Below are 24,718 nucleotides of genomic sequence, written 5' to 3'. Positions count from 1 at the left end.
TTATCATCTGCCAATCCCATCAGCTTTAACTGCCTATTCATCTTACAGTGCCCTGTTAGCAGACCTACTATAGCTGCCCTAAATTTTGCTGAATGGTTTGTAATGAACTGTTTCACCTGTATTTGTACTGATGAATTCCTCCACCTTTCCAGAGATTTGTGAGCTACTCACTTTTTTGTAGCCGTCCTTGGTACTACCTTTGCAAAACCTCCTAAGAGTTCTGGTTTAATAATTGGCATTAATAAGCCTTGCTTGGCCATTTCATCTGCTTTTTCATTGTCATTATGACTGTCGTGGCCCGGTACCCAGGCTACTGTAACATTGCGACAGTCTCCTAGTTTATTTAGGGCACCCACACAATTCTATACCTCTACAGAATTTAGTGCCTTAAGCTCTGCCTGGCTATCTGTTAGATGGCAATTGAACGGTACGTTCTTTTCTGTCTTTCTATTTCTTCCACGCAGTGTTGGATTACCGTTATTTCCGCCTGGTAAATTGTGACTTCCATAGAAAAACTTACCGGAAAACGTATCCCATACTTTATCCCTATTATAGCGGCTCCTATACACTCCTATGATTTTAAGCCATCAGTGTACCAAATAGCTTCCGCTTCTATTAGTACCCCTTCCTTTCAGTGTTTCCTGTCTAAAATATAGTATATTAATTTTTAATTTATTGTCAAAGCTATATCTCGCAGCTGTTGCGTCGATGAGTTGCCCCATTACAATATCTACTTTTACCTTCTCGATTAGCTCTCTTTTGTCAGCACTATAAGCCTTGCTTATTATGTTAATGACTACATATTAATTTGAGCATCACAGATCTGGCTTCGCCTTGTATAAAAATATAAAGTAGTGGCAGATTCAGCAGGACTTGCAACGCCGCGCTGAAGGAGTTGTTTTTATGGCACGGGCATGCTAGCCTTTATGTATACTTATCAGCCTTATTGCTCCGACTTGCTACATCTTTGTCCACTACGTCACAAATACATAGGTTATTATTGGTCTAATGAGCTTTGTGTACAACCATCGGGTCATTTTGGGGTTGAGCCCCCAAATCTTACCGCACATTCTTCTACATCTATCCCAGGACATAGTAGCTTTCTGTGTGGTTTTCAGTATGTGAATACTCCATGTAAGCCTATGATCAAACTATATTCCCAGGTATTTTGTTTCTTTGGAAAATGAAATCACTGGGGAACTAACATAAACAAGGCATTGACGAGAGAAAATTGAACGACCAGCTGTGATTAGATAGAAGTCCAGACAATGAACAGCAATGAGTTTCAAAAATCCAACAAATATGTTCGGTGAGTTCAATGTCATATTATATTTATGTAAATCCAAAAGTTCGAAGATTGGTGATCCGATTGGCAATAATAGTTAAACCTGAAAAAGTAGCTCGAACATGTTTTGAAGAGCCATTGGCGTAGATCCCTGAGCCAGCAATTATGTCTTGTTCCTATTGACGTATTATCCTAAATTTTGCTTTCGATGATTAACCGTATTTTATATCTATTCCCTCGCATTAACTGTCCGATTAGCTCTTTGATTATTGGCATCAGCTCCTTGACACTTTATACGGGTATGTAATTATTTTGTTATGTATTATAAATTAATTTAATATATTAAATATATTGAATTTATCTATATTTTACAGGGATTTGTTCATGTCCGAGTATGGTTTCCACAATTTCCTGGTGTGGTAATGCAATCAGATCAAGAACTTATAATAATGTGTAAACCTCCTGAACCAACTGTAATAGAGAACAAAGCAGCAGGATTTGCTGGAAGCTTGTAAGTATTATATCTAATAGTCTAATGCTAATATTGAAGCATAAGTTTGATAATGAACTGTATTTGAAGTTAATAGCTGAAGTTAATTTGAATATACTGATAAATACTCAATTCACATTTAAGTGAATATGTAAAGAAAACTGCATATATCATTAGCACATATTAGCCACTGAAACGAGTTCACCCAGATATTTGACACCTTGATATTCTTCTTGTGTGCCTCATCTTTAAGAAAATTGGCGATTTAACTATGTCTGTAGCGGTTCTGAAGAGTTCTATGGTTATTTTTTCATTTCACTGCTTTAAATTTTTCCACAAGGACATCACACTCTCCCTTTTATAGCCAATCACATTAGCTCATATTATTTTTCATTTCTTAATATGTGCCCAAAGTGCTACACAGAGAGTTTGTAATTAGAATTAGAAATATTCTTTACTGTCATGAAAAATTGTACAATTTTATCGTAAAGCTTTTGAAAAGTCTCGAAAACAAAACAATTATTTACTAAAGTTACATAAATCGTCAATTAAATAAAAAATATAATAATAATGAAGTAAACAGAAACAATCAATTATTGCAAAATTTAAAAATTTAAATAAATTGCAAATTGCATAGTCTACCTTAGTAACTAATAAGTTTAAAGTTAGGCTGCTGCATAATATGAAACCCAAATATAGATAAAAAAACTACTTGTACAAAGGGTACTGTAATTTCTTAGTTATTGATTAAGAAATTCATCTACTGAATAATATGGTCTTTCAGATAGGTAGGCTTTTGTCATTTTACGGAATTTAGAGAAAGATCTTGCAGATTTAAGTTGTAGAGGCAGATGTTTGTACAGATTTTTTGCGGAATACATATAATATAGATTTCTACAAGCACCTAGGAACAAGTACTAGGAACCACAACAAACACAAGCACCGACAGAAAGGGAGATAATAACAGTAATAAAGGACCTAAAAAATAATAAAAGTGCCGGAGAAAGCGGAGTTCCAGCAGAGATATTAAAGGTAGGAGGAAATATACTGCAGCAAAAAATAGCTGGACTTATAAAGAAAATATGGGACAATGAAAAAATGCCGGAGCAATGGAACACAGCACTCATCTGCCCAATTCACAAGAAAGGTGATAAGACCATATGTGAAAATTACAGAGGAATCGCACTGTTAGAAGTGGTGTATAAGGTATTAGCAAAAATTATAAGAACTAGATTGAAAGCTTATGAATCAGAGATAATAGGAGAATACCAGGCTGGTTTCAGACAGGGAAGAGGAACAACCGATCAAATTTTTTTGCTAAAGTTATTGCAAAACAATAGTTATGAACAAAATCTAGGATTACATATGCTCTTTATCGATTTTAAACAGGCTTACGACTCAATCTCACGAAACGGGCTATACGAAGCAATGAGAGCACTAGGAATATCAGAGAAACTGATACGATTAGTTAAAATGACGTTAACCAACACAGTCAATAAAGTCATGATAGAAGGCAGTTTTTCAAATCAGTTTAACGTCAACAGAGGATTAAAACAAGGGGACCCCCTGTCAACAGACTTATTCAATCTAGTACTAGAAAATATAATTAGAGGAGCCAATATCCAGACAAGCGGCACGATTCTTACCAGAAGACAACAGTGTATAGGTTTTGCAGATGACTTGGTGTTTCTGACGCGTTCAAGAATAGAACTTAAAAAAATGTTCAAGCAATTTGAAGAAGAAGCAAAAAAATATGGCCTGACTATAAACCAAGGAAAAACCAAGTATATGGAAATGAGAGGAGAAAATGCTGAAGAAAATAAGTGGATTACTCTAAGGACAAATGACAAAGATTATAAATTTGAGAAGGTAACTGAATTTGAGTACCTTGGAGTCACAGTTACAAATAGAGGAGACGAAGAGAGAGAGATAGATAAACGGTTGTTAAAAGGTAGCAAAGCAGTAGGTTCATTAAACGCACTGTTGAAGGCAAAAAACGTGTCCAGGGCAGCCAAGATCCGAGCGTATGAAGCAATAGTGAGACCAACGGTGCTGTATGCATGTGAAACTTGGACAATGAACCAGAAAGTAGAAAAGAAGCTAGAGATTTGGGAGAGAAAAATATTGAGAAAAGTTTTTGGTGGTATAAAGGAGGATAACGGGGAATGGCGCAGAAGAACAAACCAGGAGCTAATGGAGATGTATAAGAAACCTAAAATAACTCAGAAAATCAAGGCACAGAGAGTTAGATGGTTGGGCCATGTTTTACGAATGCCACAAGAAAGAAACGTCCTAAGAGTTTTATCAGCAGGAGAACAAGGAAAGAAAAGAAGAGGGAGACCACGAAGGAAGTGGTTTGATGCCGTCCGGACTGACCTAGAAGAAATGGGTACAAGAGACTGGAGAGGACAAGTACAGGACCGCAAAAAGTGGAAGAAATTAGTCAAGACTATCGAAGCCCAGGGCCTCTAAGGCCTGTAGGGCTGTTATATATATATATATATATATATATATATATATATATTATATATATATATCTATATATATATATATATATATATATATATATATATATATGAATTAAACGAAAAGATTTCTCTGATATACAGAAGAAATCTTTTCCGTAGCGGACGCGAAAATGTAAATTTCAAAGTCTTCATAAAAGACGATGAACGACAAAAGACACCTCTTTGTGTCACAGATTTGTCTACAAAGCCACGTTATTCGCTACACATTCTTCAATAACGGAGAAAAACCGTGATATGAAAGGAAACGGCGATTGCATTTTATTTCACTTCGACCACCACCGATATTCTACACGACGTGTTTCGAGCTCATGTCAAGCTCTCGTCAGGAACATCTAGGTGGATGGTCGAGGTGTAAGAAAATGCTTTTGGCCTTTCTGGTAATAATAAAATAACCAGACTTCAGTACACTTGGTACGACATCTATATGAATTAAACGAAAAGATTTCTCTGATATACAGAAGAAATCTTTTCCGTAGCGGACGCGAAAATGTAAATTTCAAAGTCTTCATAAAAGACGATGAACGACAAAAGACACCTCTTTGTGTCACAGATTTGTCTACAAAGCCACGTTATTCGCTACACATTCTTCAATAACGGAGAAAAACCGTGATATGAAAGGAAACGGCGATTGCATTTTATTTCACTTCGACCACCACCGATATTCTACACGACGTGTTTCGAGCTCATGTCAAGCTCTCGTCAGGAACATCTAGGTGGATGGTCGAGGTGTAAGAAAATGCTTTTGGCCTTTCTGGTAATAATAAAATAACCAGACTTCAGTACACTTGGTACGACATCTATATGAATTAAACGAAAAGATTTCTCTGATATACAGAAGAAATCTTTTCCGTAGCGGACGCGAAAATGTAAATTTCAAAGTCTTCATAAAAGACGATGAACGACAAAAGACACCTCTTTGTGTCACAGATTTGTCTACAAAGCCACGTTATTCGCTACACATTCTTCAATAACGGAGAAAAACCGTGATATGAAAGGAAACGGCGATTGCATTTTATTTCACTTCGACCACCACCGATATTCTACACGACGTGTTTCGAGCTCATGTCAAGCTCTCGTCAGGAACATCTAGGTGGATGGTCGAGGTGTAAGAAAATGCTTTTGGCCTTTCTGGTAATAATAAAATAACCAGACTTCAGTACACTTGGTACGACATCTATATGAATTAAACGAAAAGATTTCTCTGATATACAGAAGAAATCTTTTCCGTAGCGGACGCGAAAATGTAAATTTCAAAGTCTTCATAAAAGACGATGAACGACAAAAGACACCTCTTTGTGTCACAGATTTGTCTACAAAGCCACGTTATTCGCTACACATTCTTCAATAACGGAGAAAAACCGTGATATGAAAGGAAACGGCGATTGCATTTTATTTCACTTCGACCACCACCGATATTCTACACGACGTGTTTCGAGCTCATGTCAAGCTCTCGTCAGGAACATCTAGGTGGATGGTCGAGGTGTAAGAAAATGCTTTTGGCCTTTCTGGTAATAATAAAATAACCAGACTTCAGTACACTTGGTACGACATCTATATGAATTAAACGAAAAGATTTCTCTGATATACAGAAGAAATCTTTTCCGTAGCGGACGCGAAAATGTAAATTTCAAAGTCTTCATAAAAGACGATGAACGACAAAAGACACCTCTTTGTGTCACAGATTTGTCTACAAAGCCACGTTATTCGCTACACATTCTTCAATAACGGAGAAAAACCGTGATATGAAAGGAAACGGCGATTGCATTTTATTTCACTTCGACCACCACCGATATTCTACACGACGTGTTTCGAGCTCATGTCAAGCTCTCGTCAGGAACATCTAGGTGGATGGTCGAGGTGTAAGAAAATGCTTTTGGCCTTTCTAGTAATAATAAAATAACCAGACTTCAGTACACTTGGTACGACATCTATATGAATTAAACGAAAAGATTTCTCTGATATACAGAAGAAATCTTTTCCGTAGCGGACGCGAAAATGTAAATTTCAAAGTCTTCATAAAAGACGATGAACGACAAAAGACACCTCTTTGTGTCACAGATTTGTCTACAAAGCCACGTTATTCGCTACACATTCTTCAATAACGGAGAAAAACCGTGATATGAAAGGAAACGGCGATTGCATTTTATTTCACTTCGACCACCACCGATATTCTACACGACGTGTTTCGAGCTCATGTCAAGCTCTCGTCAGGAACATCTAGGTGGATGGTCGAGGTGTAAGAAAATGCTTTTGGCCTTTCTGGTAATAATAAAATAACCAGACTTCAGTACACTTGGTACGACATCTATATGAATTAAACGAAAAGATTTCTCTGATATACAGAAGAAATCTTTTCCGTAGCGGACGCGAAAATGTAAATTTCAAAGTCTTCATAAAAGACGATGAACGACAAAAGACACCTCTTTGTGTCACAGATTTGTCTACAAAGCCACGTTATTCGCTACACATTCTTCAATAACGGAGAAAAACCGTGATATGAAAGGAAACGGCGATTGCATTTTATTTCACTTCGACCACCACCGATATTCTACACGACGTGTTTCGAGCTCATGTCAAGCTCTCGTCTGAGCTAAGCTGGGACCCTGGAGACCTTAACATAAAAATTTAAATTATTACTTAGGAAATTAGTTATTTCGGCGTAATAAAACCTAAAATGCCATTGGAAGAGGGGACCCGGTCTAAGCTGAAGCCCCCGAGACCTTTCGTAAAAATATAAATTGTGACTGAGGAAATTAGTTATTTTGGAGAAATAAAAACTAAAATGCAACCGGAATAGGGGCCCCAGGTCCCAGCTACTTTGTCTTAACCAGTTTACCCCAGACCACATCTTGGTATGTGAAAGGAACCACATATTGAAATAAAATGTATAGATAAGATAGAATGAGCACAATAGGATCAGTCCCACCAGTACACTGACCAGCTTCACTGAGTGTGTTTGGCTCACACTGCAGTATAGTCGGAGAGATAGAAGCGGATTTTGTGCGTGATAAGTAATATGGAAAAACTATACGGGGATATGTTGAATTAGTTGTGTACATGACTTTCACCAACGGCCGGAAACCAGAGTTGGGGCCGAGGGTAGTTATAAGGGGTCAAAGTCGCGGATTTTATTATTTTTTTTTATGGCGCTAATGATCGAGATAGTGCACCAAAATTTGGGAATAAGTAGGTCATAACGTAACTAAGTAAAATATCTAGGGGCGGAACGCTGCGTGGCCGACAAAGGGGTGGGGGTAGGGGTGAATTTAAAAAATATAAAGGGTTTTTTGCGACATTCGTGATTGAGATAGTGGACCAAAATTTGGGAATAAGTAGATCATGATATTACTAAGTAAAATGCCCAGAGCCGGAAACCAAAGTTGGGGATGAGGGTAGTTATAACGGGTCAAAGTCGCTGTTTTTATTATTTTTTTTTTGTGACACTCATGATCGAGAGAGTGCACCAAAATTTGGGAATAAGTAGGTCATGGCGTAACTAAGTAAAATCTCCAGGGGTGGCACTCTGCGTGGCCGACAAAGGGGTGGGGCAGGGGTGAATACAAAAAATATAAGGGGTTTTTTTGCGACGTTCGTGATTGACAGAGTGCACCAAAATTTGGGAATAAGTAGACCATGACATAACTAAGTAAAATCCTCAGAGCCGGAAACCAGAGTTGGGCATGAGCGTAGTTATAAGGGGTCAAATTCGACGTTTTTATTATTTTTTTTTTGTGACGCTCATGATCGAGATAGTGCACCAAAATTTGGGAATAAGTAGGTCATGAGGTAACTAAGTACAATCTCCAGGGGTGGAACGCTGCATGGCCGATAAAGGGGTGGGGGTAGGTGTGAATATAAAAAATATAAGGGGTTTTTTGCGACATGCTAGATTGAGATAGTACACCAAAATTTGGGAATAAGTAGACCATGATTAGCTAAGTAAAATCCCCAGAGCCGGAAACCAGAGTTGGGGATGAGGGTAGTTTTAAAGGGTCAAAGTCGCAGTGTGTATTATTTTTTTGTGACCCGGCACAACATTTGTCCCACACGCAGCGTTCCGCCCCTGAAGATTTTACTTAGTAATGGCATGATCTACTTACTCCCAAATTTTGGTACACTATCTCGATCACGAACGGCAAAAAAAAACCCATATATTTTTATACTCACCCCTGCCTACCACCCCTTTGTACCCCAAGCAGCGTTTCGCCCCTAAAGATTTTACTTAGCTACGTTATAACCTACTTACTCCCAAATTTTGGTGCACTACCTCCATCATGAGCGCCACAAAAAAAAATAAAAACCGCGACTTTTACCCCTTATAACTACCCTCGTCCGCCACTCTGGTTTCCGCCTCTGGGGATATTACTTAGTTATGTCATGGTCTACTTGTTTCCAAATTTTGGTGCACTATCTCAATCAAGAACGTCGCAAAAAACCTCTTACATTCTTTTATATTCAGCCCTGCCCCACCCCTTTGACGACCACGCAGCGTTCCACTCCTGGAGATTTTACTTAGTTACGTCATGACCTAATTATTCCCAAATTTTGGTGCGCTATCTCGATCATGAGCGTCACAAAAAAAATAATAAAAACCGGAAATTTTACCCCTTATAACTACCTTCCTTCCCCACTCTGGTTTCCGGCTCTGGGGATTTTAATTATTTATGTCATGGGCTACTTATACCCAAATTTTGGTGCGCTATCTCAATTACGAACGTCGCAAAAAACCCGTTATATTTTTTATATTCACCCCTACCCCCACCCCTTCGTCGGCCACGCAGCGTTGAGCCCCTTGAGATCTTACTTAGGTACGTCATGACCTACTTATTCCCAAATTTTGGTGCACTATCTCGATCATGAGCGTCATAAAAAAAATAATAAAATCTGCGACTTTGACCCCTTATAACTACCCTCGGCCCCAACTCTGGTTTCCGGTCGTTGGTGAAAGTCATGTACACAACTAATTCAACATATCCCCGTATAGTGTTTTCATATTACTTATCACGCACAAAATCCGCTCCCAGCTCTTAGACTAGTAGCTTAAGGCATCTTAAGGTGCATTTAAATCAAAGCGAACACGAACGAAGGAACGAATTCGTAGGTGTTCGCTTGGTTATTCGTTCGGTACAAAGTAAGACCATTTACATTGTAGCGAACGAACGCATTCGTTGATAATCCGTCCGCAATGTCAGATACAGATGAAGATGTTATTATTAGCGCTGCTAATTTTATAGTTATTGCAGGACATGCTGAAAAAAAGAAAGAAGAGAATAGAATAGAAATATGCTTTATTGTCACTGAAAATTATACAATTTTATGGACAAAGCTTAACACAGAGTCACGAAAAAGATATACATAACAATACCAAATACAATTTTATAAAATTAGATAAATCGTCAATAAAAAAATATAAACAAGTTAAAAAAGTGAAGTAAAAAACAAAAACCAATATATTGCAAAATTACTATAAATTTCAAAATTGAACATACAACATAATATAATAAAACACAAACAAAGGAACTAATAAGTTTAAGCTGCTGTATGTGACACCCAAATATAAATAAATACACTTTAGTTACTTGTACATTACTGTGATTTCTTAGTTAGTCATTAAGAAACTCTTCTACTGAATAATATGGTCTTTTAGATAAATGAGCTTTTGTCATTTTACGGAACTTGAGAAAGGATGTTGCAGATTTGAGTTGTAAAGGGAGATGGTTGTATAGTTTTTTTGCGGAATATAGTATAGATTTCTTTACTAACTCAGAAGACGGGATTGGTAAATAGACATCAAAAGTTGAATTTCTAGTGGAGTAGTCATGATGAGGCCTTGCTGGAAAGGTATGCATGTGTTTACGAATTAAGCAAACAGTTTCTAAAATATACAAAGTAGGAAGGGTTAAAATTTCGTGATCTTTAAAGTAACTTCTGCAATGGGTTGTTCTTCTGAGGCCAAACAGATATATTATTGCTCCTTTTTGTACTTTGAAAATAACATCAAATTGGGCAGCTGTACTAGACCCCCAAAAAGGAAGACCATATCGAAGATGAGACTCGAATAAAGAAAAATATGTTATTTTAGAAGATGCTAAATTGAGTTCCTTCGAAACAGATCTTATGGCATAGCAGGCTGAGGCGAGTTTCTTACTTAACAAATCGATATGAAGGGACCATTTGAGGTTGCTGTCTAAAAGAATACCAAGAAATTTTACAGAATCTACGGTAGAGATCTGGCTGCTATTCACAAGAGGGGGTGCTATTCACAAGAGGGGGTTGAAGAGCACCTTTATATGATAATGCTACCGTTTTATCCACGTTAAAGGAGAGTAAATTAGAGTCAGACCAGGTTTTTATCGTAAGAAGATCAGAAGTTATAGTTGCATGAAGAGTTGCAATAGTTGAGTTACTCCAAGTGATACTGGTATCATCAGCAAAAAGAAAAATTTTTCCATCGATTTTTAAATTAGTGATGTCATTTATAAAGATAAGGAAAAGTAGAGGACCCAATACTGAACCTTGTGGTACTCCACATACAATGTTTTTGAGACTAGAGTCAGTATCATTTGCTCTAACCAGTTGTTTCCTATTATCTAAGTAAGATTTTAACCAATTCAAAGAAATACCTCGAATTCCATAGAAATTAAGTTTTTTAATCAAAATGTTGTGATTTACACAATCAAAAGCTTTGGAATAGTCACAAAAAACAGTGGCAGTATAAAGATTATTGTTTAGTGCTTGGTAAACCTCGTGAAGTACAGAAAACATGGCATCAGTTGTACATTTATTAGTTAAGAAGCCGAACTGATTTTGTGATAAAATATTGTTATCAAAGAGAAAGGACATAAGTCGGGTTTTTATGAGCCTCTCAATAATTTTGGAGAGTACCGGTAGTAGGGCAATAGGTCTATAGTTGCAGGCATTAGATTTTTCGCCACCTTTATGAAGAGGAATAATAATGGCTGTCTTTAGGCACTCTGGAAATTTACCGTTTTCAAAGGAATCATTAGTTAGTGACACGAGGAGTTCTAACACATTATCTGTGAGATTTGAGAAGATTTTTATGGATAGTCCATCAGTACTACAAGATTATTTGCTTTTGATACTATTGATCGTTTGGATCAATTCAGATTTATAGATTGGTCTTATAAAGAATGAATTCGAGACAATTTCTGAATGAGGGAGATAGGAAATGGGATCTTGTTAAGACTGAATAGTTGATGTTATATTTTTACTTACGTTAATGAAGTATTCGTTTAGATTTTCAGGGTTTGGAAGGGCAAATGTTTGAGCTGCGTGGGTTTTATTTCGAAGATCGTTTATTATGGACCAAGTTTTTTTTGCAACACTTTTGGAGCTTCCCAGACGATTTTGATAGTAGGCTTTTTTAGCTGATTTGATGAGTTTTAGGTACGTGACTCTGTAATTGGTGATATATTGAGTAACAGAGACATTGGTAGTAAATTTCTTGATATAAAGTAGTGAACGCATATTTTTTGCTGATATGCGGATACTTTTGGTAGTCCAGGGTTTGCGACGTTTTGGCTTAATCGTAATTAAAGGAAATGCCTTATTGAAGATACAGACAAGCTTCTCCAAAAAATCACTGAAATTATAGTCCACGTCCGTAGAAGGAAAATGCCAGTCCGAAGTTAAACATAAATTTTGGAATATATGAAAATTCCGAGCGGAAAAAATCCTACCTAAACGTCGGGTTTTCGAGGAGTGTTTGCTGAAGATGTTAAATTTCGTATATACTGCTTCATGATCCGATAGTTCCGCATTAATAACTGTAGAGCAGACATCAAGGGGTGAGAAATCGGAGACAATATAATTATATATGGTAGATGTAGTTTTTGTAATCCTTGTAGGAGAATTAACGTGCATTGAGAGACCATATGATTCAAATATGTTGACCAAGAACATTTGGGTAGCACAAGCAGCAGCATAATTTATGTTGAAGTCTCCGCATAGAATTTTTCTGCTTTTGTGAGGCAAGTCATCTAACAAATTTAGCAGGTTCTGAAAAAATAGTTGCACGGAAGAGTCAGGTGATCTATAGATGCAAATAATGTAAAGATTAAGATGTTTATTGAAAACTAAGGAAAATTCAAAGAAGGCTTCATTCAACAAAAAGTCATATTTTGTTATCAGAGAAAAATCATTGTTTGCAGAAAGAATTAGGGTGCCTCCATGAGCTAAGTTTGGACGATCATACCTAGCAATTGTGGTATATTTCTCTACAAAAAAAGGCTCGTTGACTTCAAGCCAGTGTTCTGTAACAGCAACTATCTGGGGAAATCCTAATTCCTCTAGAAACAAAAATAATTCGTCAGTTTTATTTCTTATAGAACGAATATTAATCAGAACCATACTAAAGTTGTCATCACTAAAATTATTCGAGGTTTCTAGTTCCTCAGAACACGCCGTATTATTTAAAAATTTCGTCTTGGAGAGCTAGTGGAATAATAATTTCGGTGACATTCCCTTGATTTTTGCAGGTGAATAATTCTTTCCGAAGTGAGAAAAGACCTAAGAGCAGCAAGATCAGCGTCTACCTCATCTGCACCAATTCCATAAGCATCGTTGAATTCTAGAAGAATTTTTCTTAGATCTTCACTCTTAGTCGGAAGTCCTTCGGAAGCCAGAAACAGTTTAACACTTGTGTTGGTATACCCATCATAAAATACTGATGCAGGTTGGTCGTGTAGAAAAGCAAGATGAAGTTTAATGGCCTTCAAGATATCCGGTTCCCTTAATCTGGCTAAAAGATATCGATTATTCGAGTTATTGGTCAATCTAACTCTTGGTGGGGTCAAAGGATCCAGATTTATCGATGGTTCTAAAGTATCCTTCTTAATGAAATTAATATGAGAACGGAAAGGATCTTTAGATTTGCAAATTGCAATGGCCTGCTTGTCTGTCAGTATATTTGTGGTATCAACTGTGGTATCAACAGAGAGTGTGGTGTTCACAAAGGAGGGAAAATGCGCTTTCAAGGGGTAAAAATCAAACATTTTTCCGGACCCCCTTGCACTGGGGGTGAATTCCCCAGACCTCCCGGTAGGTGGCCCCCAGATCACATTTGCTCCGGGGCCCCAACATCGTACTTACGGCCCTGTCGCGCGCGTAACTGGCATTCAACATCGCCAATCGCTTCAAGCATTGTTTCTGAGAGAACGGTTCATTCTACACAAAAAGTACTAATTAACATTTTTGTTAAAATTATCACAGCTTCTCTGCTGCATTGCTTGTTTGAAATATTTTTTTCTACAGCGTACAGATTCTGCTGAATCGATGTTTTCCGGTTTGTCCCCCTACAAGAGGGGTTTTAGCGGGAAGCCCGGCGGTGAGTGGCAAATTTTTGTGCATATTTTTTAGGTTACCAAAATTGACATTCTCAGAAAAATTAAGCTTGTCTGTATAATTTTTAGAGGTGAAATATTTATCGACTGAACTATTTTTTTTTTATTTATTACAGCTAATTTACAATCTACTCAGTAGTACAGGAGTATTTAGTAAAAATTTTGAGTGTTATATGGTTAGTAGTGGGTACCTTCCACTAACGATTCTCCAAGTCTTCACCTACTCGTAATCCCCAAGGTCTTCGGACCAGATTCTGTTTAGACGTCTAGTAGGTAGTGGTGCCAGTGGTGGTGGTTGGTATAATTCTCTTATGATTTGGCAATCACTTGTGAAATTTCTTTCTTTGGCTCTGTTTGCCTGAAGGACAATGACTTCTTTTGTGAATGGAATACCAAAATTGTTATGTATTGTATGGTTGGAAACGTACCGTGAAGCATTGGCTATTGTTTGAAGAGTTTTCGACTGAAAATTTTGTAGAATCTTGGTGTTGGAAGGTTTACTGGAACCCCACAGTTCAATTCCGTAATAGCCACTTTACACGATACAAGGAATTGCGAAATTTATTGCACAAGTTCTTGCACCAATAGAAATTGCATCGAATCATACGAAAATTGCACAGAAAGGTTGCTGCAACTTGTTGCATCAAGAAGTTGCTGCTAAATAGAATCTGTGCTATTTTTCATGCAATTTTTTCTACAACTTGGTTATATTTTTAGTAGTGCGGCAGATTCGTGCAAATATCATAAGAATTGTGCATTTAATGATAGAATCATATAATTTGGTCCACATATACTACACATATAAAGGTTCAAAATTAGATAGGAGGCCATCTCAGATTTTGCCTCTTAAAAAATGGCGGGGATTCAAAATGGCGACTATACTTCTTCTTCTTATGGTGTCTATCCGTTACGGATGTTGGACACTAACATGGCTATTCTGACTTTGTTGACTGCTGCCCTGAAAAGTCCGGTAGTGGTTAAGTTAAACCATTTTCGCAGGTTATGCAGCCAGGATATTCTTCTTCGTCCTGGACCTCTTTTCCCATGCACTTATGGCGACTATACATATGTGACTAATAGCACGATAACTTTTGAACGAGACTTCAGATTTTAACAAATTTGGTATATAGGTTCTTCTTTTGATGTATAAGATCGAGGTCTTGAACCGGAAGACAAGAAGTTCTGTTTTTCCTGGTTTTTATGTAAAAATATGTTGTTTTTTTTTTCAATTATTTCACCCTGTATGTATTAATTTTTCAAATAGTTAATACGGCCATTAAAAAGAGCGTGAAAATATTTTTTTACGCTCACGCAATTTATTAAGTGCAAAACGTATCTTCACATGTACCTATATGCGGCAGATTCGTGCAAATATTATAAGAATTATTGTGCATTTAATGGTAGAAGCATATTATTTCGACCACATATACTACACATATAGAGGTTCAAATTTAGATACGAGGCCATGTCAGTTTTTGTTCCTTTTACAAAAACGGGGGCATTCAAAATAGCGACTATACATATGTGACTAATAGCACGATAGCTTTTGAACGAAATGTCAGATTTCAACCAAATTTGGTATATAGGTTCTTTTTTGATGAATATCGAGGTCTTGAACCGGAAGAATCGGTTAACCATAATTTGTGTTTTTACTGTTTTTTTTTTTTTATGTAAAAATATGTTGTTTCTTTTTTTAATTCTTTCACCCTGTATATATTAATTTTTCAAAAAGGTGATACCGGTGTTGAAAAGAGCCTAAAGATATTTTTTAGGAAATATTTTTAACTTTTTAGTTATGTTAATTACCATTTAATAAATGCAAAATGTATCTTGACATGTACCTATATGCGGCAGATTCGTGCAAATATTATAAGAATTATTGTGTATTTAATGGTAGAAGCATATAATTTGGACCACACATACTACACATACAAAGATTCAAATTTAGATATGAGGCCATCTCAGATTTAGTCTTTTACAAAAATGGCGGGCATTCAAAATAAATCTGCCGCCCATAGGTACATGTAAACATACTTTACGCATTTATTAAATGGTAATTAACATAACTGAAAAGTTCAAAATATTTCCTAAAAGATATATTTACACTCTTTTCAATGGCGTTATTACCTTTTTGAAAAATTTATATATACAGGGTGAAATAATTGAAAAAGAAACAACATATTATTACATAAAAAACAGTAAAAACGCAAATTCTGGTAAACCGATTCCCCCGGTTCAAGACCTCGATATTATTCATCAAAAAGAACCTATATACCAAATTTGGTTGAAATCTGACGTTTCGTTCAAAAGTTATCGTGCTATTAGTCACATATGTATAGTCGCCATTTTGAATGCCCGCCATTTTTGTAAAAGACTAAATCTGAGATGGCCTCATATCTAAATTTGAATCTTTGTATGTGTAGTATGTGTGGTCCAAATTATATGCTTCTACTATTAAATACACAATAATTCTTATAATATTTGCACGAATCTGCCGCATATAGGTACATGTCAAATACACACGGATTGTACGACATATGATAGAAGCTCGAAACAAATGTCTGTGAATGAAAAGTCCTATTGCAGAAAACTAGTTGCAACTTATTGCACAAGTTCTTGCGCAAGAAATTGTGCAATAATTAAGTAATTTCGCAATTACTCGTATCGTGTAAAGTGGTTATAAGACCAAATAGACTGGACTATTAAAACTAAAATTCAATATAACTGAGATCGTGATGTTCTTTTTTATAAGCAGTTTTGTTTTGACAGTGAACAACACACACAATAATAGTTAGAAATATGTATACATCAGAATACTATAATTATTAGTACCCACTTCACAATAAAATCATAACCATACTATGTATATCATTATTTTCGAGAAACTATGTAAAAAGCATCATGTAATGTAAAGGAGGAGTCTTATTTAAAACAAGTGCAATGCACACCTTAAGTTCAGCTCTGATGAACACATTCGAGCACCAACCTTTCAGCCTCTAACTATAATTCTCTGTATTTTTATCTCATTTTACGGTCACATTCTCGTCAAAATATTCAACCCACATACAGGATGACTATAATATGTTCGCAATAACAATTTCAAAATCAAAATCTTTTAGATATTTTGCAATTTTATTTACAATGTTAATTAATTATTATACAGGGTGTTTGATTTTTCTTCTAAGGTGCCTTCTCCATTCCTGAAGGTTGGCTATAACTACAGCAAATTACTCTCTATCTTGAGCGGTTCTTAGTATCGAATCTGTGTCCATTCCTTTCCAGTCTCTTGCGTTCTTCAGCCAGGAGCATTTTCTTCTTCCTGGACCTTTTCTTCCTTCCACTTTCCCTTCCATTATGAGTCGTAAAAAGTTGTATCTTTCTCGTCTGTAAATATGTCCTAGATAACTCGTTTTTCTGTTTTTTACAATATTTAGGAGTTCTCTTTTAATCCCCATTCTTCTTAGCACCCCGTTGTTGGTCACGTGCTCTGTCCAAGAGATCTTTAGCATCCTTCGAAAAACCCACAATGATTGTTGGTGTTTGATGGTGTTGTGTTTGAAACACAATGGTGTTTGGATAAGAAACAAAAATACTTGTATGATGAATGTAGGTCACTAAGGTGGTTCTAGATATACCACATTTATTGAACCACCGACTTTTATAACCGAGTTACAAGGTGCTTTATCGATTGTCTTTAAAACCCTAATAATTTATTATTAAAAGTTAATGATGCCTGCATGCTTTTTAATCTCGGAGTTCTTAGAAATTTCAATATAAATTCAATATTATTAAGGCCATTGAATTGTCCGCACAAAAAATTGTAGAGAATTTATGAACTCAGTTTTTTGTGCTCTTTTCAAATATGCAAACGAATTTTGAACATTTCAATATACAAGGTGTTGTTTCAAGTTCACAAGGGACCGTTCAAGTATTACGTAACGCAGGTTGGGGGAGTCAAAATTCTTCAAAAATTGCGTTACGTAATAGTTAAACGCCCATTACAGTGCGTTACGTAGGGGGAGGAGGGTCCAAAATCTTCAAAAATCGCGTTACGTAATACTTGAACGCTCCCCAAAAGCTTTATATTTTTTGTTAATGCGGACCTGGATTTTTCTTGTGATTAGGAGTTGTGTTGTTTTGGTTCTAAATGAGACATATGTGTATCAAATATCAAAACAATATACAAGGTGGTTCTAAAGTATGGATTTAGAAAGAAATCGGCAAAATCGATAAAACACCTTTTAACTCTTTTAAAAAATTCGGTGGGTCAATAAATGTAGTATATCTAGAACTGCCTCAATGAACTCTATTCGCCATTTAAGTATTTCCGTTTTCCAGTGAGACACCCTGTATAATTAAGACAAATTCTATAATAGTAACTCATGTAACGAGTGCGTGAGGGGGTACTCTATTTCAAGAATGGTAAGATAGACCGCATAGCTCGTCAGACGAGTGCGGAAATTTCATTAGTGAAAAAAGACACTTTATGCATGTGTGACATACAGTATTTTTCATTCTATTTTACATCCCCATACAAATAATAAAATTAGAATCAATATTTGTTATATTTTCGTTAAAAATCTTCTATAAAAACAAATGGAAATTAAATTAACACGTTAAAAAATTTAAACTAGGTACTAAATTATAAATTTTTGTTTTATTTCGAAATGTGAATATTAAAAACTCAACTGTTTGGTTGACTAATGTGAATCATTGCTCTAATCACATTTGTTTTTTTTATTTAGCTAATGCCTCGACAACCAATGGCCATTGGCATGGTGATGGTACAGTAGATTTTTCCAATTAGGTATCTATGTCTAGTGTAATGTGTAGTATGTGTGTTGAGTAAGTGTCTTGTTACTTTGCAAAGTCGACGTCATTGTCTTTGCAAAGAGACGCTAATTGTATTCGAACGTCTGCGGTCCTTCCGGTGAGTACCGATCCCACATGGATAGAAACAATTTTCATCTATTAATTTATAATAAACTAAAAATTCTCTACCCTGGTGAGATTCGAACGACCATTCGGACCTTTTGATCCAAAGGTAGGCGCTCTTACCACTGAGCCACAAAGGGGGTGGTGTTTCTGTTTAATTTGTGGACAAAGCTTCATTTACACTTTGAGTATTTGGAAGAGTCAAATTCTTCTCTGTTTGATTCTCATAATATGATTTTGAGATGCATCTCGGAACAGCCAATTTTAAGTTTTAGGATACTGATTACAAATCATGAAAAAATTCAAAGTGCGAATTTTGTTATGGAATTTGGTATGTGGGGTTAGAGTAATATTTGGAAAATCTTTTTCAAATAACTTTTCCGATATCTCTTAACAGGATATATATCAAAAAAAATTTACCCTGTTTGTGGAGTCGCAGTATCTACGCTGCGTTTAAAATTTAAATTTCAGCTGAGTATCTTAAAGAATGTGAACATTCAAACTGTATGACTGTGCAAAACTTCAAATCTGTATTTATTTTTGTAGCCAAAATATATGGCTGTCTTCATCTTAAATGCGACACACTGTATGTATGTCATTTTCTTTTGTAAATATTTTGGATGTTAAACCATAAAAGGATAGACCGTTCTTGGACAAAAATTTAATAGTTGTTATTATTCGTAAGTAAGTAAGTAAGTAAGTTACTTACTTACTATTATTCGTTGAAGAATGTTTCGTCAATGTTCCTTTTCTTCTAAATAACTTTGTTCCATTAATTTTACAATTTTTTCTGATGTACTACTTCTCTTGACTAACGTACCAATTAATGAAATATGTTCAGAAGATCGCTCATGTTGAATAACTGTCCTATTGATATTTTTCCAGTCATTATACCAATCGAAAGTTAGAAAAACAATCATTTTCGTGGAAATCAGTTTACAAACGTAACAGTAAACACGGCTACATTTAGAACTGTACACTAACCACTCGCGAAGAATTTTTTCCTCATTAGCTTTATTTTATAAAAAATGGCACTTTGCAAATATCTGCCTGGTTTTATTATCATCCAGTTGTGTAACACTTTCACTCATTTTATCAATATATTGATTTGGTCGATTATTTAAATTTACGAGATATTGTTGGAATTCCAGATTAAAATTGGCCAATCCCCTATATAGCAGGGGCGGCCCGTCGGGGTAGGCAAGGTAGGCGCCGCCTACCCTCTTCAAATGTAGTACAATAATATAAATTATTAATATAAATTACTTATTTCAAAATTGTAATTTATAAATTTTGACACAATATCTACAATAAAATAGCAAAAATTATCCAAATTATTTTTAAAAATATCCAAAAAATTTTCTCCGTAGTTATAATTATTGTACGCTCCTTGTAGTATCAGTAGTACTGTATAGATTCTATATTCTCCTTGGTCAGGCACTCGGGAACGTAGCCTGAAATAGAACGACGCCAACACCGAATTGACGTGCGACCTCTCTCTGTTTACGCGAGCAGGCCTGCTGCAGGTCTGCTCGTAGCGAACGTATTCTACGATTTTGAACGGGCGGATAGGCACAGAGTCTTATAACCGGACCTACAAAATTTTATCAGTTGCTTCTCTTGTGTCTTGTGAAACTGTTTTAAAATAATTGTTTTTTGATTTTGGCTGTTATTAGTAGGTTAAGTATTGAATAAAACTAGGTAGGACAATTTAAATTTGTTTATGAAAACTGAATAATGTGTTATTAGATTATATAGATAATTAAAAATTTAAAGCGAGGTTAATTGTTAACTTATCAATTTATTCGAATAGTAAATTATTATTTGAATAAATAAAATAAGTAATATTTGACGTTGTTGAAACGTAGGTGTGTTAGTTTTATTGGTGGAAAAACTTTAGTCATCGAATATGAATATTTTAAACGATGTAATATGCAGTTTGATCAAGATGCCTTTTTCAAGGCGCCAAAATCAAGAAAGATTAGTAATTATTTCAATGGGCCGGCCTTTACAAAATTTAACAATTTTATCCACAGATAGGACAAAAGACAATCAACCATTTTCGAGAGCGTTTAAAACAAATGAAAATCATAAATGGCTAAGCGGAAGTTATTTTAAAAATTCACTTTTCTGTTGGCCTTGTCTGTTGCTCTCAAATTTGAAGCAAAATGTTTGGGTGAGTCAGGGATATTCAGATTTGAAAAATTTATCAGCTAGTGTAAAAAAACATGAATCTTCGAAAGAACATTTAAACAATTGCTTAGATTTAAAACGGTTAGAAAAAAGAAACAAACTACTGACAGTGCTTTCGCTGGACATATTTCTCTATCTAATAAGATATATAATGAAGAAGTTGAAAAATATTGAAGAAGTTGAAGAAATTGATGTTACAATTCTTTTAGCAAAACAAGAACTTACATTTCGCGGTCGTGATGAGAGCCATAATTCTTCAAACATGGGTAATTTTTAAGAAATTTTTAATTTAGTAGTTAAACGTGATCAGGAAATTCAGGATCATGTTAAAAAATAGAAGGGGTGTTCACGGGTTTGTCAAAAACAATACAAAATGATTTAATAGATTGTCTTGCCGATTACGTAAAAAATGAAATTTCAACAGAAATTAATGAAAGTCAATTTTTTTCTATACTAGCTGACGATACTACTGATATAACCGAAAAATCACAGTGTACTTTAACAATCCGTTTTGTTAACAAAGTTGGTCAGGTAACAGAAAGATTTTTAGGGTTTTTTGATGTTAGCGATAATAGATCTGCAGACGCTCTATATAGTTTAATTTCAAACGTGCTTGAGCCATATGATTACAAAAATAAATTAATTGCTCAATTTTACGATGGTGCAAGTGTAATGGCTGGCTCTTTAAACGGATTACAATCAAAAATTAAAGTAGATGCTCCAAAAGCAATTTTTACACATTGTTGCGCTCATAGATTACATTTAGTATTGCAAGACGGCTCAAAATGTATTACAAACTGTAGGATATTTTTTGTCGCCTACCCGAAGTATATGTGTAGCCTACCCGCATACTGAGATCACGAGCCGCCACTGCTATATAGCTAGGAAAGAGTTACGCTCGTTTCATAATCAGTTAAATAAAGTGGACTTTAAATTTTAAGTTGGTACCTTTATCAAGGAAATTCATATGGGTAAATGTCAACCTTAAAGTGAACTTTAGTTAATGTTCACTCTAAGTTGATTATGAAACCGGGCGTTATGACATTGTCGTTTTCTACAGGAGATGACGGAGGTGTACTTGTGATAGGTGAAATTGCTTGAAAATCAACAGTGGAGTCATCATTTATCATTTCCTGTTCGTAAAATGAAAGAATTTTGAAAATCTATTTTATTATTGCAATCAAAAAATTGTTTTTGATTATCTTTCCAGGCCCCATTAAAATGCGGGCCCGAGGCAGGTGCCTCACTGGCCTAGTGGTAAAATAGGCCCTGGATTCAGTTTGTCGCCAGAATCTTGGTTCCAAGGATAGAAATTTTAGATTTTCGGATCTAAGACTTCTCATGGTTTTAAATAGATGTCGCTACAGCGTCTACCATCAAATTAGTAAGACGGTTGATTTTCGTTACGATTCAGAGCAGACCGCAGGCCCCTCTGAAGATCCGAAAAGGTTGAAACGTACGTAAGAGAATGGTTGTTGCCTCCGAAATGGAACGGAATATTAACTGTTTTCATTTTGCATAATTGCTTATTTTTTACTACACCTACACAGAAATTTACACCTGTTTTATATATTTCGAAAAGGCCTTTGACAAAGTACAGCATGAACCACTAAGGCAAGTTCTAATAAACAAAAATATAGACAGCCGAGATATTCGAGTTATATGCAACTAGTGATGAGCGAGACTGGTCTTGGTCTTGCGGTCTTGGTCTTGGTCTTGCAGCAAGACCAAGACCAAGACCAAGACCGCCTTTTGGTTGCAAGACCAAGACCAAGACCAAGCTTGCAAGAACAAGACCAAGACCAAGACCGAACCTTGCAAGACCACGCAAGACCAAGACCAACCTGCAAGACTCTTGCACTTTATTGAGAAAAATTGGTTTTTATTATTTAACTTTATTTTTTTAGTTCAATAATATATACTGACATTGTAAGAAACCTTAAACAATATCGAATTTTTAAAATACATAATATTTTGGTTATATTTTTAAGTCGTTTTGATTAAGTCAAACGGTTTGCATTTTCTCAACCTTCAAAGTGTCCAGAAGGCAAGTTATCGAGGCAAGTAATCCATTTAAAAAAAATGCAATTAAAAACGATTTTTATGTACCAGTAGTTTTCGCTTTTTTGTCTAATAAAAATACTGACATTTATTTCAATTCTTTTCGCATAATCGAGGAAAAATGTAGGTCGTTAAATTTAAAATGAATACAAAAAAATATCATAATAGATTTTGAAAAGGGATTCACAAAGCTGTGAAAGCATTGTGGCCTGAATAAAAAATAACTGGTTGTCGATTGTAATGTGTCAAGCTTGGTATCGCAAAATCCAAAGCTTAGGTTCAGTTTCTGAATATAATGACAAAAATTACGATACTGGGAAATTTTTAAAATTATTTTTTGGATTAATTTTTTACAATCAACGAAAGTTGGAAGTTGAATTATTTGTGAAAATCCCGGATGACAAACGTGTAAAGAATTTTACTGATTTCATAGTTGAAAACTATTTGGAAGAATCTAGGTTTTCCCCAGAAAGGGCCAGTAGTACAAATAGTATGTGCCGCACTTGAAATGCATGCGCATCATTTCAGTGTGTTTTAAATTCTAGTTTTTACTACCCACATCCGAATATTTTCAACTTTTTAAATGTCATAATGGGTATTCAATCCAAAAATATGTGAAAATAAAAAGTGCGAATAACTCGTGTTACCAGAGCAATGTAGTTTAAATAAATTTAAAGAACTGCAAGATAACAAATTACAGAATTAAGCGTTTATAACTCCCCATTAGGTTTAGTTATTATGTTATAGTATTAGGTCTATAAATAGGTATGGTAAATATGTACGTATTTACTAAAAAGTATGTTTTAGTTAGTTTATAAAAAAATTTAATTATATTAAATAATGATTAAATAGAGTAAAAAATATTTGATTTTTGTGTTCTCTTAAAAAAATTTAATTTATGTTCTTAAATTTGACCCTCGTAGGATAAATACTACAGTGTTCGAGTGAAAGGAGCAGATCATTTTATCTGTTAACAACTATAAACCGTTTATCCCTTTTCGTAAAATCCGTGAATTGAAGGTCCCCGACCATTTGTGGCACCTTTAAGAAGCTCTTTTTCTTTAACATTTTATTAAAATACAGGGGCAATAAACAATAATCCAGACTCAATACGTGGTCGAAGGCAGGCGGCAGGTATCGACAGCATGCAAAACACAACGTGACACAACCGAAGACCGGCAATTGCAACAAAGGTTGTAAATGCAGGTTTTTCCTACTGATAAACATTACCATTATAAAAATATACTCTAATCTCTTTATATAGAGAGAAATAATTAGGTCATTAGGTGAATGTATAATGTTAAAATTGGTATCCGTTTGAAACTACATTCTACATTCTGTTAAAATGTTAAAGCAAAAAATATAGTTTCATTCTTCACATCTTTATTTATTTCAATGTACATTTTATTCGAAATTGTTTGCTTCAAATTATTACTACCAAAAAAGCAAGACCAGCAAGACTCTTGCAGCAAGACGAAGACCAAGAACAAGACCGGTTAGTGCAAGACCAAGAACAAGACCAAGACTGCCTTTTATCTGCAAGACCAAGACCAAGACCAAGCTTGCAAGAACAAGACCAAGACCAAGACTAGCCTGGTCTTGGTCTTGTTCTTGTTTTGCTCATCACTATATGCAACCTATATTGGAATCAAACAGCAAATGTGAAGGTTGAGGGTAGACTAACAGAAGACATTCAAATCCGTCGAGGAGTCCGACAGGGATGTATCTTATCGCCACTTTTATTTAATCTGTATAGTGAAGCTATCTGTCAACAAGCACTCGCGGAAGATGTTGGTCTGATAATAAATGATGAGACGATCAACAATATAGGATAGGGTATGCTGACGATACGGTTCTCCTATCG

At 35.4% G+C, this 24,718-nt stretch overlaps 1 protein-coding gene across 1 annotated transcript in view; it reads left to right on the top strand.

The window, feature by feature from the left end:
• The window catches only part of LOC114327280 (uncharacterized), a 198,457-nt gene that overhangs the window by 141,792 nt on the left and 31,947 nt on the right, over positions 1-24,718 (top strand). The window contains exon 4 of the mRNA XM_050646622.1: positions 1,660-1,796. Within this exon, the coding sequence (XP_050502579.1) occupies positions 1,660-1,796 (137 nt within the window). The remainder of the gene's footprint in view (positions 1-1,659; positions 1,797-24,718) is intronic.

This window comes from Diabrotica virgifera, chromosome 3 (genome assembly GCF_917563875.1).
Source record: "Diabrotica virgifera virgifera chromosome 3, PGI_DIABVI_V3a".
NCBI lineage: Eukaryota > Metazoa > Arthropoda > Insecta > Coleoptera > Chrysomelidae > Diabrotica > Diabrotica virgifera.
This window is presented reverse-complemented; position numbering and strand designations above follow the sequence as displayed.